At 33.4% G+C, this 17,708-nt stretch overlaps 1 protein-coding gene across 2 annotated transcripts in view; it reads left to right on the forward strand.

The window, feature by feature from the left end:
- Positions 1-959: 959 nt before the first annotated feature.
- Positions 960-17,708, forward strand: part of LOC129953346 (ecdysone-induced protein 75B, isoforms C/D) — a 352,681-nt gene continuing 335,932 nt past the window's right edge. For both annotated transcript variants that reach the window (XM_056066471.1, XM_056066480.1), the window contains exons 1-2: positions 960-3,277; positions 15,623-17,453. In XM_056066471.1, the coding sequence (XP_055922446.1) occupies positions 16,235-17,453 (1,219 nt within the window). In that variant the 5' untranslated portion in view covers positions 960-3,277; positions 15,623-16,234. The remainder of the gene's footprint in view (positions 3,278-15,622; positions 17,454-17,708) is intronic.

A 17,708-nucleotide genomic window follows, 5' to 3' on the forward strand; every position in this document is an offset into this window, starting at 1 on the left:
TCTTCGGTACATTCAATGACTATAACTAACTTCCTTTTTTTAAATTTAAAAATCGCTATGGCCTCTGCCCACAGACATCATCAAAGAGTACTTTTCTTAGGATCAGTACTTTTACTACACTCTAGCTAACAGCAACACTTTTCCACCATCACTACACCTTACATTCAAGATTCAAATTCAATCACACTTTTTGCTCTCTCTCTCTCTCTCTCAATCAACACACACATTGAAAAAAAAATTCCACCCCTTAATTTATATCCCATTTCCCTATTATTTGTTTTCGTACTTCATTTCCAATAAGAATAAATTATTATCGCATTTCGCCCAACTCCCGGATCGACCGGCATTTGTCCTTGTATTTGTTCAATGCCGTCGTCTCGTCTATCCTGACACAATACGCACACACATTGACATCCCGTCCTCCCCCAACCCGCATCAACCAACACAAAATCATAATACATGATGTTTTATGTTTTGTTTTGCATATAGTTCTCCCATATTACACTCGTACTCGTATCATACATTTTATTCTAGTTTTCTCTTCATTTTCGCTTTTTGGTTTAAAATTGTTGTTTTCAATTTCAACACAATCAAAACCAGAGCATTCTGTTCTGAGCTAAGCCGTCAGACATACACCATAACTAATTTTTACTTCCACTTCTAGTGAAGTGAAGTGAAGATTGAAGAAGAAACAAAAGCGAAAAAGCGGTACGACAACGACAACGGCAACGGCACACAAAACCATTTCCAATTTTTTCTTCCAATTCCAACAAGAAAAGAGTAAAAATTCTCGTTTGATTTCGATTTGGTCGTGTTCGCTCACAACTCACTGTTCACTGTCACTGTCTCACTGACTCGCTAGTCGCTACTCACCATTGCCGCTGATTCGGTTTTAATTCGGATTCTCGTATATCTCGCTGTGGCGTTATCGTCGCCGCCGCGCCGCGCCGCTCCGCTGATCTAAAACAAACTGTATGTGTGTTTCGTTGGTTGGGAATCCGTCAAACAACGTTGACTACGGCTGCGACTGCGACGACTACATTACCATAGTTTGTGTGGTGTGTTTCTGTTTTGTTCGTTCATTCGTATGGTTTGTCGTTTGTCGGGGTTTTCACTTTCATCCTGGAGGGTAGCAGAACACAAACCAGTAAGAGAAAGTACGGCATAAGAAGTGGATCGTTTCTTCTGTGTGTAACGAATTTTTGTATAATAATAATAATAATAAATTCCACTTCGCATCATCATTTTTATAGTGTACCGAGTGTGTGCAAAACGGAAAGGAAAAATATAGTACACAACAAATTTGTTGTTTTATTTTCTTGCCCATATTTAAATAAATACAAATATTTTCTTTTTTTGTTTTTCTTCCTGCATAATAAATAAATTAAATAAGGAATGGAATCAAAATCGAAATCGTGTGTGCCTCTCTGCCTGATGTCGTCTGTTTTTGTATCTTTTTCTGTGTGTAATTTGTTTAATTGTTTTGATTAAGATCAACAAATTATTAACAACAACAAAATAAAAGTGAAAATTCTGCTAAAACAAGAAGTAAAAAATACTAATTTTGTTCATATTTTTGTTGGTTTTGTGTATCTTCTGAATTCAGAATGATTTTCCGTGAGAATTGATGCAAAGTTTATTAATCTAATCCTCCGCCATTCCACCATCACACCATACAGAATACAGACGGAGGGGAGGTGGTGAAAAATAAAACAAAATAATTAAATAAATTTCATAAGGGAAGAAAATGTGTGACGATCATTTTTCCTAAAGTGCAACACTAAAAATATAAAAAAAAACACGACCTACCTACAACTGTCAAAAAATAAATTGACATAACGTTTTGTTTCTGTCAAAAAAGTGTAATTCGCCTTTGACACTTCGCCGCGCGGTAGTAATTCCAGTTTCGAGTTTCAAGAGATGATATGTATCTAAAATATTAACAACAATTCATGACCTCCGGCAAGGATTTTTCTTATATTCCTTCAGCAGCTCGCTCTCTTTCTACCCCATTTTCATCATCGCATTCGCATCTTACATCCAAATCCAACAATCAATTGAATTGCGTTGAGTTTATTTATAGAAAGGAGCAAAAGCACAAGAAGAAGAAGAATTATTATACCATAATTAACGTCGAACTTCACATCGCATTTATGTCATCACCTTTTTATGGATTAACTGGATTGAGTTTTTAAATTTTATTGTTGTTTTTTTAGTTTATTGTTGTTGCAAAATTGTTCATCGTCAAATTTTTGCATCATCATCAAATTGGGGGTGGTTTTTTTTCGTATGTTTTGTTTTGTGGTTTTGAAACACCAAATAAAAATATTAACCTACATTTTGTGTGTGTCCTGTCGCGGTATGGACATTGAGTGGTTTCCCATTTATTGAGTGCGATAGAATTTCTTTTTGGACCGCGAGAGTGACACCTGGTAAATGTTTAAATTGTGTTTGTTTGCCTTGTGTTGTCACCCTTTTGCATTGTTAGGGTGTTATCACAAAAGTTTAAGTTACTTCTTATAAAACAAAGTGATTGCACAATTTTTTAAATTATCATCTATGATGAGTGGAATATACCCTTAAAAATTGAATTAACCTTCCATTTGTTTATAAATTATACATTCTTAGTTGCAAGAGGAAACAAAATGTATAATGTGTCTCTTGCTGGTTAATTTGTGAATATTAAACAAAATAATTTATAAATCTATCAAAAATAATATTAGTTTATAAATCTTATTTAATAAATACTATTTTAATAATCACCCAAAATTAAATACATACAAATAAACCTAAATTTCTACTACTTATCAACATAAATATATTCATACCATACAAAAATAGTGATTTTATAATAATTAAACAAAAAATACATATTCTTTATTTAAAAAACAAAAAATCAAAGTGCTTTGCCATCGTAAAATTATAAACAAAACTAACAAAATAATTCAAGAGAACAAACAAATAGCTCATTCACCCAACTCAGGATTACAAGTGTTGTTTGAGGACAATTTTCAAGGATTAATATATAATTAAAAATAAGAAGGATTTCGGAAGTCATTTAAAAAAATAATATAATTTTTGATAAAAAATAAACATAAAATAATAAAATATATTTTTTTAATAAAAATAAATTAAAACTACATATAAATAAAAAAAAATCTATACCTATCGAAAATAATCAACAAGAAATCATAATCTTTTGTATAATTATTATTATCTACACATCTTTTAAACATGGAATAATTATAATGGGACATTTTTGCTAAGAGATTTAAACGTAAGTTTAACTAAAAATTCAATTAATTTAAATTAAAAATTAGAAATTGTTTGAAATAAGAATTTTGAATTTCAGTAAAATTTTAATAGTTATATTTTTTAATGAAAAACTAAACTTTAACCCAAGTTTAATGTGGATTAACAAAAAGACTAAGTTTTAAATATGACACTTGAAATATCATTAATAGACATTTCAGAATTGTGTTAGCTAAGTCCCATTTCCAATCACTTAAATGTTAACCAGAGTTAAATTTCGAAAAGTAGGAGTCCATATTGGAATAATTAGAATTTATGTAATTGTTTAGCTTACGCTGAATTTAAATATGAATTAAACAAACAATTCCTTAACTGAGATTTTTATTTCGTCCCCTTGAAGGTATTAGTTCATAAATTAACATTTAATATTTATTTCATTTTTAACCATAAGTAATGAGGTTCCTTTGGACCAGATAGATGTAGAAAAAGTGTTAAAGTTTTCAAAAATATTCCTGGATTTTGTTGGTATTGTTCGTTAAATGGTTTCAGTTAAAGAAAAAAATTGGTTCTGTTTAATAACTTACTTCTTTTTATTTGAAGACCTTCAAATTTCTTACAAACAAATTTTAAATTTATTAACTTCCCATAGGAAGTTATTGTAATGGGTCCGATTTTACAAATTGAAAATTTTGACATTTCTCGACGTTTCAAGGTCCATAAAGTCGAAATAAAAGATTTTTAGAAAGATGTCTGTGCAAGCGTGTGTACGTACTTTCGTAGTTTCGCGACGTTTTTTTCGTCGTCCATAGCTCAAGAACCAGAAGAGATATCGATTTCAAATAAATTTTGTTATACAGATAATAAGGCAGAAAGATTCAGAAAGTGCTCTCAAAAAAATTGCGTGGGCGTTTTTTTTTTAACAAATCAGTTTGAAAAAAGGTGAACATTTTGATTAACCCTAAATATTCTACGAACCAAAAACTCTAGAGACTTGAATTAAATTTTATATAATATATTGAAGCGTGATTTCAAAGAAGTATATTTTTTGAAAAAAAACCATTTAACGGTTTTTTTATCAATCAAAAAAACTAAAAAAAAGTGTCACCTCCAAAATTTTACGACTAAAATATGATTTCATCTCCAAAACAATTTTGTGCAACGAAGAATAATGTTTGTTTGTGACATCTTATAACATTTTGAGAAAAATCGAATTGACAGTTTTTTTTTTATAAAAAATAAAAATCTAAAAAAACATTACTCAAAGTTGGTAAAAATTGAATATCGATTCAAATATCTTTTCAAAAACTTGAAATTTAGGTTTTAAACTTATTTTATCTCATAAAAAATATTGTTTTCAACATTAGGACGAATTTTGAGAAAAATTGAATTGACAGTTTTTTATACAAAAAAAACTAAAAACCGAAAAAAATTAACAAAAGTTGGTAAAAATTGATTTTCGACTCAAATAGCTTTTCGATATTCTGTTATTATTAAAAATCTTAAAAATCCAACAGTCCGTTTTTTCATAAAAAATAGTACCAAATTTGGTAAGAATTGATACGAGTACAAGACAAATCGACAGACAGACGGGATGGGAAGTTATCAGTGTGGGTCGCATCTCAGCCTCTTTTTCGTCTATAACTTTGGTAATGACCCTTCCTTTTAGGATTACTATTTATAAACATTTCTATGGCTTAATTGATTAATAACAAACTGTTTATACGTTACTTTTTGACTAAATTACCTCTAAACTGTGAAAACGGTGAAAAGCAGTTGTTTTAGACCTTAATTTTTTTTTATTATTCTGAATTTTTTCCATATAATATATTAACAAAGTTAGTATAAAAGATTTAAATGCATGGAAATATTTTCAGCCTGGTTAAGGTTACATAGTGAGCAATTCGGATTCAAATCATTTCTATGAGGTCTATAACAAATAATTGAGCTCAAGCATATTTCATTGTCAGTAAAATCGTTTCGAAAATAGTTTTCATAACCGACACATAAGTTGAGTTTAGAGTAAGCTGTTCTTGTAACAGATTCTCTAGCCCGGGCTATTCATTTTCGATACATTGTTTCATCTATAATAGAAATAAGGTCATAAGGTTCGTTACTAAGTGCTTCTACGAGTAAATTATCAATACTTAGTGACAACGGATAGTTATATTATGATGCCAAACCAAACCAGTCTTTAAAAGGATAGTACCGAAATCGTAGAGCTATCAGAATAATCTTTTTCTGAATATTATTATTTGGTATTATTACGCATGACTTTAACAATACAGTCTGCGTTAGCTTTAAAGTTTTTTAAGTAAACTGGAGGCAGGCCTGATTCAATGTAAATAGCGTAGTTTGGTGTATTAGAACCGACTCTAAAAATACGTTTGAAACAGTACCGTTTGACTAATTCGATTACTTCTAATTCCTTGTATCCATACATTTTATTAGCGTATAAGAGAGAACGTTTGATAGTTGTCTAAAATACTTTGAATTTAGTCGATGCATCTATAGAGTTACTTTTAAAGTAGTAACAATTGATAGCTGCTTTTGCTACCTTCACTGTATCCTTAAAATGAGCTCCAAGATTTAAGTTCTGTGTTATAGTAAATCCTAGGTATTTGTAATCAGTCACTAATTTTTAGGTGGTCAAACATTTGTATACAGACTGTTTGTTTTTGTAATAATTTAACCTTCTGATTATTTTTTTTTATTAAAGAGGTTAAATTAAAGGTTAAACAAATATTTGTATGATTACACTTCATAGGCTTTAACAAAAACTAAAAACTGTATAAAAGCAAAAAATAGGTAAAAGAAGCAACCCACATTGATAACTTTCAATTCTTGTTGACAAAAATGTGCAAGTGTAATTTGAATTAAGCCAAATTTTCAATTAAATAACTTTAAACTAAATGCATTCAAAGATTGGAGATTGAAATGTTTTTAATAATAATTTTTTATGGAACTTGTAATTTTTGAAAAAATATAACTTTAAATTAACAACAATATTTTGCATTATTGTTTAAAGTCAATAACTTTCTTTGTTAAGATTTTTAAGATGAAAGTCAAATTTTAAGTAAATTTTTCTTATAAGAAAAATTACAGTAAATAAATCCTTTTCTAAAAATAAAACACCCTGTCAATCTTTGTAATATAAAATTATTTTGAAGGATATATTATGTTTGTTTAAATATTCAAGCTAAAATAAAGTTTAATTTCATTTTTGATTTTTAAAAATTTAATTCCAATCCGACTTCAAAATGACTCTTCCTTAGGCTATCTAAATTCATAAAGTACCTTTTGCTCATAAAATTCGTGCTCGTTTCACAAATATAAAATACCTTTTTTCAAATTTCAGTTGAAATTAAAGTATTTCAGACAATTTTCGCAAAAATCTTCATAAGTTGTTAGATTTCCCCAGTCTTACAAAAATCCGAAAGAAAGTCTAAACCATTTGTGGTTAAACGATTTTTAATAGAGAAAAGCAAAATATTTTAAAACTAAGTTTTGTTCTTGTAACAAATTCATCGTCAAAGCAATTCTATTATATCAAGTTTCTAAAAATAATACTAAAAACGGGTGTTTTTGGAGAATTTAGCAAAAAGCTAAAATCGAGGTTCGAATTTGGAATATGTATTTCTTAAAACTATCAAAACATTAATTTGAACGTTTGCCTAACCCTTCATATAAAATCAAATAGAGTCTCTGCTAATAAGATTTTTCAAAAACTAATTAAGATATTAAAATCAATGCGCTCTTAATTGGCTTTAAAACACAGTTTTTTAAGCATTACTATTGTTATAGAAAAATTATAAAATGAGATTCGAATTCAAGATAACAAGCTCAAAATCACCAAGGTTGCAAATTTCAAAATGGGTTTTATGACAAAAAAAATTGCCAGCTATAATGATGACTTTTAGCTGATACTGTTTTAAAATTTGTATATTAAGAAACTTTGACAGAGCAGCGCACAGAATTCTATAATTTTTTAGTATTAGTTTTTAGTATTAAATATCTTACAGAAACCATCAATTCGGGAACAAAACAAAGCACATAATTTAAGATTTGTTTAATAACATGGGAAATACGTCAAATCGTGCCCTGGAACGTTCCCGAAATGACCGTTCACGAAATGACAATTTTAAATAAGAGCACCCTTTGATTATACGGCGGCCATCTTTAATGCGATATGACTTTGTCAATAGGAACATATTTGAGGTTTCATTGTTATTTTGAGTCGTAAAAAAGAATTTCATCAATAATTAATTGTAATAAATGCGTTCACGGATTGACAGACTATTGATGCATGCTCTACGAAAAATGAACAGAAAGTTAGAAAAATTTAAAGCTAAATTAACATCGCTCAAGGAACTTGATCAATAAAAACTTTAATGTAGATTTTCCATTTTAAATACATTGTACATTTTGCCTGGATTTTAGTAATCAGCTTTCAAATAAGTTAGACTCACGCCTAAGTTCCAAATTTCGATCGAAAGTGAATTGAAATCACTTTACAATTTCACGTGAAATGAAATTCCATGTTCTTCAATTCGATCGATTTCGAAAAATTCGAAATTACTTCGAACTGTCAGAACTGAAAGATCAATCATTTTTATTTTGTCTCTGAAGTAAAATGTTTGCTGTTGTAAAGATGGATGCAATGTTATTGTCCATCTTAATTGAAAAGAGGAATCAGAATTCAAGAGAAAAAATAAGAAGATGAATTTTGCGGTACAAATCAAATACATTGAGAATTATGTAGAATCGTTATGATAAATAAAGTAAATTTTTGATTTCTTTTAAGATTTCATTGTAATTTAAGAAAAGACGATTTTTTATATGCTTTAAGGAAAATCAAATTTTTATAAACGGTGATTTTTTAAGAGCTGGAGAACTTTAAAAAAAAAACGCATCAAATTTTCAAAATCTCATCGATTCTTTATTTGAAACGCTAGATTGGTCCATGACATTTACTTTTTGAAGATAATTTCATTTAAATGTTGACCGCGGCTGCGTATTAGGCGGTCCATTCGGAAAGTCCAATTTTGGGTAACTTTTTCGAGCATTTCTTCTGGAATAGCCCGAATTTCTTCAGAAATGTTGTCTTCCAAAGCTGGAATAATTGCTGGCTTATTTGTGTAGACTTTAGACTTGACGTAGCCCCACAAAAAATAGTCTAAAGGCGTCAAATCGCATGATCTTGGTGGCCAACTTACCGGTCCATTCCTTGAGATGAATTGTTCTCCGAAGTTTTCCCTCAAAATGGCCATAGAATCGCGAGCTGTGTGGCATGTAGCGCCATCTTGTTGAAACCACATGTCAACCAAGTTCAGTTCTTCCATTTTTGGCAACAAAAAGTTTGTTAGCATTGAACGATAGCAATCGCCATTCACCGTAACGTTGCGTCCAACAGCATCTTTGAAAAAATACGTTCCAATGATTCCACCAGCGTACAAACCACACCAAACAGTGCATTTTTCGGGATGCATGGGCAGTTCTTGAACGGCTTCTGGTTGCTCTTCACTCCAAATGCGGCAATTTTGCTTATTTACGTAGCCATTCAACCAGAAATGAGCCTCATCGCTGAACAAAATTTGTCGATAAAAAAGCGGATTTTCTGCCAACTTTTCTAGGGCCCATTTACTGAAAATTCGACGTTTTGGCAGATCGTCCGGCTTCAGTTCTTGCACGAGCTATATTTTATACGGTTTTACACCAAGATCTTTGCGTAAAATCTTCCATGTGGTCGAATAACACAAACCCAAGTGCTGCGAACGGCGACGAATCGACATTTCACGGTCTTCAGCAACACTCTCAGAAACACACGCAATATTCTCTTCTGTACGCACTGTACGCATTCGTGTGGTTGGTTTAATGTCCAATAAAGTAAACTGAGTGCGAAACTTGGTCACAATCGCATTAATTGTTTGCTCACTTGGTCGATTATGTAGACCATAAATCGGACGTAAAGCGCGAAACACATTTCGAACCGAACACTGATTTTGGTAATAAAATTCAATGATTTGCAAGCGTTGCTCGTTAGTAAGTCTATTCATGATGAAATGTCAAAGCATACTGAGCATCTTTCTCTTTGACACCATGGCTGAAATCCCGCGTGATCTGTCAAATACTAATGCATGAAAATCCTAACCTCAAAAAAATCACTCTTTAGTACCTTCATCGATTCCTTGAATTCAAAAACTTGTAACCCTTGGATTCCTACCAGAAGGAAGTTATCAAATATCAATTCAATCAATTCCAGAAATACAAAATGTGATTTGAATGCGTTCAAAAAATGGAACAAACCGAAATACAGAATTTCGATTTGCATGCTCGAAAATCCAATTCACAATAACGAATTGTGGAACACAACAGTTCACTTTTCCAAAGTGTATTCACAATAAGTTAAATGCAGAACATGGGCATCAATAGCACAATAACTACTTGCTAGTGTAATCACAGAGTAATAAAAAACAATTCTTAGTTGTTATTCGTTTTGAGGGTTTACCAACACTTTCCAACAATCTGCATTACTAAAAAACATTTATATAACTACTGACAAGTCCATAAAGCTTTAAATCGAATTGAAATTTAATACAATTAACTAAAAAACTAAACAAAGGTTTTTATCAAAACACTTGAAAGAAAATATTTAAAATCGGATCGAAATATGGTCTTGAAAGTATTTTTCGAAATTTTGAATACAATATTTTTCATTGATTTTTAAAATTCCTTTCAAAATGAAATTGTATCGAAACTAGTTCATTCTTAAGCAACAGAATAAATTCTCGACGAACCATAAAGGCATGAAAGAAAAAGCTTAGAAAACATCGTTAATATCTCTTCATAGGAATTGGTGTACTCAAAAAGTAGCAAAGAATAACTTCTCGCCACACTGTTAGTGTATCTTTAAAAAGTCATCAAAAAGCAAATACAAACTAATTGAGCAAAGCCATTAAAACTCCCCAAAAAAAAGGAAGTACAAACAAAAAGGGAAGTTTTTTACTTTTGGTAGACTTAGTGAAGGAAACGAATGATTAGTTCTCTACTTCTCTTTCTTTTTCCCCTCTTTATATTCTCTTATGAAATCCCCAAAACTTCTTTTTTTACGATGACACGCAATCAAGGTTCTTGAAGAAACGAACTCAACTAAAGTAGAATGAGTGAGGTCAGGTCGGTCTGGGTCGGTCATACTCGTCGTATATTGAAGAATATGCGTAGCTTATAAAATCGTACAATCACAGAGAAGAAAATACTTTAGTTGAAGGCTTTTTTTATCACAGAGAACTTGAGAATTAAAGTTGATATATGAGTATTTTGAGTATATGTACTTTTTCTTGGTTGCCTTTGGTATTTGGTGTTTTCTTGGGGCAGTGCTGTCAATCAGTATAACGAAGAAAATTCTGTAACTTTTCGGACAAGGTTAAAGGCTTTTGTCTTCTAGAATAAAATGAAATGAAATGAAAATTGTGGGAGGCATTGATTTTGATTGAAGAAGAATTTATTTACTTCGTTGTGTTTCATTTAATATTCCATATTCTGCAAATAAGCGATATTATAATAAACTTTATAGATACAATGTATTTATTTCTCTTATGTATATTTGTATGTATTAGAAGGGGATTTTTGCTAATCAAAAAGGACATTATTTTCATTAAAGTTCGTTAAGTAATTTACCCTAATTTCAAGGAAACAGCAAATATAGAGAGACGTAAATAAAGGTACATTGGGAAAGACATATCCAAAGTAAGAAACTTTGTTCCTGATTTTAATTTATGATTTTATTGTTGTTTCTGATGCGTAGTTAACTTGAGATTAACGTATTTCAGGGACAAGAACGTTGAACTTAAAGGTTATGCTTACAAAAATAATTTCTAAATCAGTCAGAATGCTATAGAATTTTGAACTCTTGAAAGAGTGTTTTTCAACATTTACTTAAACAGCTGCTAATGTATCATTGAATCATTAATTTCGTTGAATTAATAGTAAATTATAGGTATTTTTTTAACTACAAATTCAAAGTTATTGTAATCGGTCTGATTATTGAAAACCGTTACCCTTCTCAATGTTTCAAGGTCCAACAAAAACTTAAAAAAAAACATTTTAGAAGGATATCTCATATCTCAAGAATATGCATTGATATCGACTAATAATGAATTTTTTTATGATAACAACATGAAGATGCAGAAAATTTTGATTAAGCTTAAAAATCTTTAAAACAGAAAATGCTATCGACTTGAAACAAATTTAATTGTATGCATTATGAAGTTTTGAACAAATTTTAATAAAAACAAAAAACTGAACAAAAAATATTTTATGACTCAAGTACTTGAAGAAAAAAGCTTACATTGACATACTACTTTTTTGTAACAGCATAGTTTTTTTATTAATTAACAACTTTAACATTTATATTATAAATAAAATATAAATTAGATGGCGCAACAGTCTATGAAGAACCAGGGCCTAGTGACTTACAACTCTCAACCATTCCTGTGTGCGAGTAATGTTGTCAGGAATGGAAGGGACCTACAGCTTATATGCCGAATCCGAACGGCTAATTTGAGAAAGCACTTTTCATGACAAGAATTACTCTTGGAGGATTTGTCAATTCCTCGCAAGAGGCATTACCCGTGAAGGAAGTTAGGTGGCACAAGCAGGGATTGAACCCAAGACCCCTTGCATGACTTTAGAGACAATTCAGATAAGAATTTAAGATGATTAAGAAATAAAATTAAAACTAAACTTCTGGGGATTAAAGTAAAAAAAAAAAACGAAATCTCGCTTGTGATGACCTTATTTCTGCTGGACATAGAAATAGCTCACATATGCAAATCTAATATAAATCAAAGCTTTAGAAAGTAAAACTTTTCTTTTACCAGTCTTTCTATTAACCTAGTTAATATTTTGTGGATCGGCCACGACTTTTTGAAGTAGCTTGGCATCTTCTTGGGAAACTCTCCATTAATTTCCTACATTTGCTTTGGAAAATAGAGTACCAAGCTTACTAAATTCCGGTCCAAAGTGCTTCCGAATTTTTGAATTTTTTGCCCGATCTTAACTCTAACATAACTCCACAAGTTTTCAATTGCGTTAGTGCGCCGTTTTGATACCAAAAACTCGTTTGACCTGTGATAGAAAGGAAAAAATTTATAGAGAAGCTTCATAGCGATTATGTTAGAGCTATTTTGTCGCATTGAGAAAAAAGATTAGGTCTCTAATCTTTGTCTCAGATAGCTCATCAACTTCGTGAAAAAATGCTTTTCCAAAGTATTTCATTCTAGTGTTTGCCAAAGCAGGACATTTGCAGAGGAAATGGATTATCGTTTCACTTTCTCTTTGGTCACTACAGCTACGGCAAAAGGTGTTGTAAGAGATACCCAACTTCGCAAGCTCATCGCGACATTGCTGGACCAATTTAGATGAGGATATGGCCGAGTTAATGGCTTTGACAGCTGCCTGACTGTCTGTAAAGATAGCCACATTTCGGTTTTGGTTTGGGTTTTGTTTAAGTATCTTACATGCCTCCCTTATTTCCAGCATTTCAGCCTGAAAAACGCTAGCAAAGTCAGGAATCCTAAAGGATTTGTCTACATTTAGTGACTCAGAAAAGATCCCAGAACCAACTCCGCACTCCATCTTTGAGCCGTCAGTAAAGATGGTTGTGTCGAAACCTATCGACACGATGTCATCCTCTCAATCTTCTCTGGATGAGAAAATAACCTTAAAACCCTTACTAACGCTCAAAGTAGGAGTGCAGTAGTCAGTGTCTACCGAGATAATATCTAAGGGAATCAATTTCGTTGACCATAAGGTTTTGACAACCAGCTGTTTGATTCCTTCAGCCTAATAGCGCTTCTGGAAACTATGTAATTAATAAAAAGGTCGATTGGTAGAAGATCCAAAATAACGTTAAAGGCGTCCGGTGGGCAAGTACGCGTGGCCCCTATGGTGCCCACGCAAGCTGTTCTCTGAACCTTCTTTAGCTTATCAATATTATAGGCTTTGCTAAGAGCAGGCCACCACACAATCGACCCATAAGTTAAGATTGGACGTACTACGGCTGTTTACGTCCATGAAATCATCTTCGACTGAAGTCTCCACTTTTTGCCGAAAGTTTTGCTGCAGGCGTAAAAGGCAACAGAGGCCTTCTTAACCCGTACTTCAATATTTAGTTTCCAGTTTTGTTTAGGGTCGAGTATAACTCCCAAATATTTTGCACTGGAAGACAATGATAGGATTTGACCGTTGAGTCTAGGTAGAGTGAAGGGCGGTACTTTAGTTTTGGTGGTAAAGAGCAACAGTTCAGTTTTACTTTGGTTAACTCGTAGTCCACAACTCGTGGCCCAGCTGCTAACTTTCTTCAAAGCTGACTCCGTGATTTCACTAATCACAGAGGTGTACTTTCCTGACACCAAAGCACCAAATCATCCGCATAGGCTACCGCTTTCACCTCACATAACTTAACGAGAATTGTATCCATGACCAGAAGCCATAGAAGAGGCGAAAGGACACCATCCTGGGGTGTTTCCCTACTCACGTGTTTTGTTGCGATTGTATTGCCTAGAGTGGCTCGAATCTTCCTACCACTGAGCATGGAAATAGTCCATTCTCGAATGAAGTCTTCAACACCGAACTTAACGAGCGATTCCTCTATGGATTCGGTAAGGATGTTGTTAAAAGCACCTTCTATATCTAGGAAGGTGGCAAGAGTAAAGTCTTTATAATGGATTGTTTGTTCTACAGTACGCACTACCTCATGGAGGGCAGTCTCCGTAGATTTGCCCTTAATATAAGCATGCTGAGTGCTTTCGAGAGGTCGTCCAACTAAGATTTCTCTAATATGGTAATCAAGAATGCGCTCCAAGGTTTTAAAAACAAAAGATGTTAAGCTTATTGGTCTGAAATCCTTCGCGGATTCGTGAGCTCGCCTACCTACTTTTGGGATAAAAACTACTTTGATTTTTGTGGGTAAGCCAATCCTTGACCACCTTGGCTTCATGTTTCGGATCATTGTCATGCATGAAAATCCAGTTGACTGGTATTAACCCGAACCCAAATGGTTCCATTGTGTTTTTCAATATGTTAAGGTATGAAAACTTATGCATCCGTCCATCTATTTTCACCACTAGACCCACCCCATGCCAAGAAAAAGCAATACCTCCACCATGTTGCACAGTTTTTAAAGTGTATTTTAAGTTGTAAGCCTGACCTTCTGGGCGAGGAACAAACGTTTTTCCATCTGATCCGATGCGATTACACTTTGTCTCATCACTCCATAGCACATAGCACCCTTTTCCAAAATTTAACGTCTTTGTTCAGATGGGTTTTGGCAAATGCCAAACGAGCCTTAACATTGTTTTTGAAATTTGGACACGTTACCACCAAATTCTTCATAAATTTCGTCCGTAATGATGCAGGTGCAGAAAGATTTAAAAGGATCGGACTTGCAGTTTCTAACGATGGCTCAGTCAAAGCGTACTGAAGCCTTGCGAGCTTTATTTTTGCTTGCGAATTTTATTTTTAATTCTGAGTTCAGGATTGGTTTTCACCAAATTTATAGCATTATAGACCACTTCATTAATTTTGCAATTTCCGAAGGATTATTACCTTTTTCGTAGAGTTCATAGATGATATTCCTTTTTTCAAAAGTACAATGAACCCCTCTGACCATGTTTTTGATTTTTTTTGCAGTTTTATTATCGTAAACATTAAAATAAAAACAACTTTCTCCTACGAAGTTTGATAAACAAATGAAAAGTTACAATTTACACTATTAATGTGCACTCTAATGTTCTAAGCTACCAACAACAAAAGGCTATAGGTGATAATGGTTTAAATACGACACTCTTTTGTTGTGTCAGTTGCAGTAAGCAACATAAACACATATGATGCTGGAGTAGCTCAACTTCGATATAATATTTACTGACAGTGCTATTAAACTTAAGTCTCGAGTACTGAATTTGGCCACTACTAATAACTTCCTTGCACATTACTGGAGGTGAACTCTAAGAGTTAAAGTTAAAAATCCAGTAGAGTGCGATGGTGAAATTTCCACTTGCCTCTTGTGTGTGTTATTGCATGTAGCAGAAGGCTATTACATTTGTTATACTCCGTGTGAGTGTGGTGAACATGTTGGCGTCCGTTACAATTAAAATTTTTTTTTAACAAAAAATAAAAATTTCAACAACAAAATACCAAACAATGGTACAGTTTTAACTAATTGCGTTTAAGAAAAACAGTTAAGGTCGTATGCCATTATTTTTTATAAAAAATTTCATAAATACAACACAACATATTTATGCCTTAAATAATTTATCCTGAGAAAAATGATGTTAGCAATTTATTAACAAATTATTTTTCTGTCTCTTTTCAGATAACTTTTTTAAACAAAATAAAATTTAAAGAAAGTATTCACCACACATACATATATAAAATACTGCTGGGAAAGAGTTTCGTTTTCGTTTATTCAATCTACCTACATTTAATTTATGTATTTAAACAAACAATAAAATAATAAAAAAAACAATCCTACACAACAATATTAAAATATATTTGGAATGCATATATAGTAAGTAGATGATAAACAAGGACTATACTATATTTAGAAGTTTAAAAAATTGCAACTCGAAAGGCTGAATTAGGATTAAACAATAAATAAAAACAAACAAAAAACATTAAAAATTAAAACAAACAAAAATAAACAGACAGAATATAATCACAGACTGATTTTTAAGTAGAAAGTAAGAAACAAACAATAAATGCAAGCTGTTGGATTTTTGTATTGGAGACACAAACAAAACTACATACCTACAAAGTTTTTGTAAACTATTGAACAAGAGATAAAAGAAATATGCCAAAAAATTGCAGATTTTAACTAAAAAAACAAACATACAACCTATTTTACTGAAGGAGTATTTTGTTAAATATTTATTAAAGAACCAACAATTGAATTTGCGAAGAAGAAGAAAAACTATAAAATTCCAAAATGAAGAAAATGCAGTGCATTGAGGCCAAACTCATCAAAACCGAACCAATCGATTTGGATATGATGCACTCGGCTGACGATAGAGAGCGTGAGTCGAGTCCTAGTCTGGTGAATACGCGCTATCACCACATCCAGATACAGTCGCCGAAGCATCAGCAATCGCAGTCGATGCAGCAACAGTCCAGCCAACAGAAGATAATCCTTTCGCCTCGAGTCGAATATGTCCACCGCAGTATAAAACTCTCTCCCGGTAGCAGTGGGGGCGCTTATGCTCAGATACTTCCGGATAATCGGCGCTCAAGATCGCCATCATCGACAATCCTCTCGCATAGTCCCACATTGCCAGGCGCTCCGCAGATCATCATCACACGTGCGGTGCCACAGCCACAACCTCCACAACAACAACATCATCAACCACCATCAATGCATTTACAACATATGCAACATCAGCCGCCACAACATCGAAGTCACTCACCACCGCCATTATCGCCTCAACACCATCACCTTCAACATCAGCAGCAGCAGCAACATCAGCAGCAGCAGCAACATCAGCAGCAGCAACAACAACAGCCACAACAACATCACATGCAACAAGTGCGTGTGATACGCGACGGTCGATTGTATGACGATAACCATCGCCGAAGGTCGCTCTCGCCACCACCACCTCCGCCTCCTCCTCCGCCCCCCACGCATACCCACTCTCACTCGATCTCGCATTCGCATTCGCATTCGCAGCACACGCATCCGTCGGACAAAGTGCGTATGATATCGTCGTCCCCGGTTGACGATCACCATCCGTCTAGTTCGCGAAAGTACATTGTGTCCCGTCACGTGAACGTTATATCGACTAACGGCTCATCCCCACCGGTGGGCGTGGGGGTGGGGATATGCGCAGCACCTCCACCTCCCCCACCAACCCAATCGTGCAGCAATTCCAATGGAATGCCAAACAGTTCCGGACTTTTCCGCACCCCTGTGGTTTCAAGTAGTTCAAGTAGTGGTAGCAGTAGCAGTAGTAGTAATAGTAACTGTAATAATAATTCATCGACATCGATGCGACCACCGCCACCTCCACCGCCGCCCAAAATCAAAAACACTTCACCACCGGGCCCCTCGGGTGTTATGGGTAGCTGCGGCAGTGGTGGTGGTAGCAATGGTGGAAGTAGCTCCAGCAATGGTGGGGGCTGTGAGGAACCGTCTAGTTCGATTCCGGATTTAGGTAAGTGACAATAATTTTGTTTTAAGAAAAATTAGGACATTAAATATTTAGAAGTTTATTTTTTCCTTTTTATTTATTTTTAAAAACATCGACTGCCCGTTCCGAGGTTGTTTTTTGGGAAGTTTTAAAGGTTGCCCACTTAATAAATAATGAGTAACTTTTGAGAGTTTACTTCTTGGAAGAAAAAGTGAGCTAGACAAATTTGAATTAGGTCTTGCGAGAAATTCGACCCATTCAAATCAAATCAAATGGGGT

Source organism: Eupeodes corollae, chromosome 1 (genome assembly GCF_945859685.1).
Source record: "Eupeodes corollae chromosome 1, idEupCoro1.1, whole genome shotgun sequence".
Classification (NCBI taxonomy): domain Eukaryota; kingdom Metazoa; phylum Arthropoda; class Insecta; order Diptera; family Syrphidae; genus Eupeodes; species Eupeodes corollae.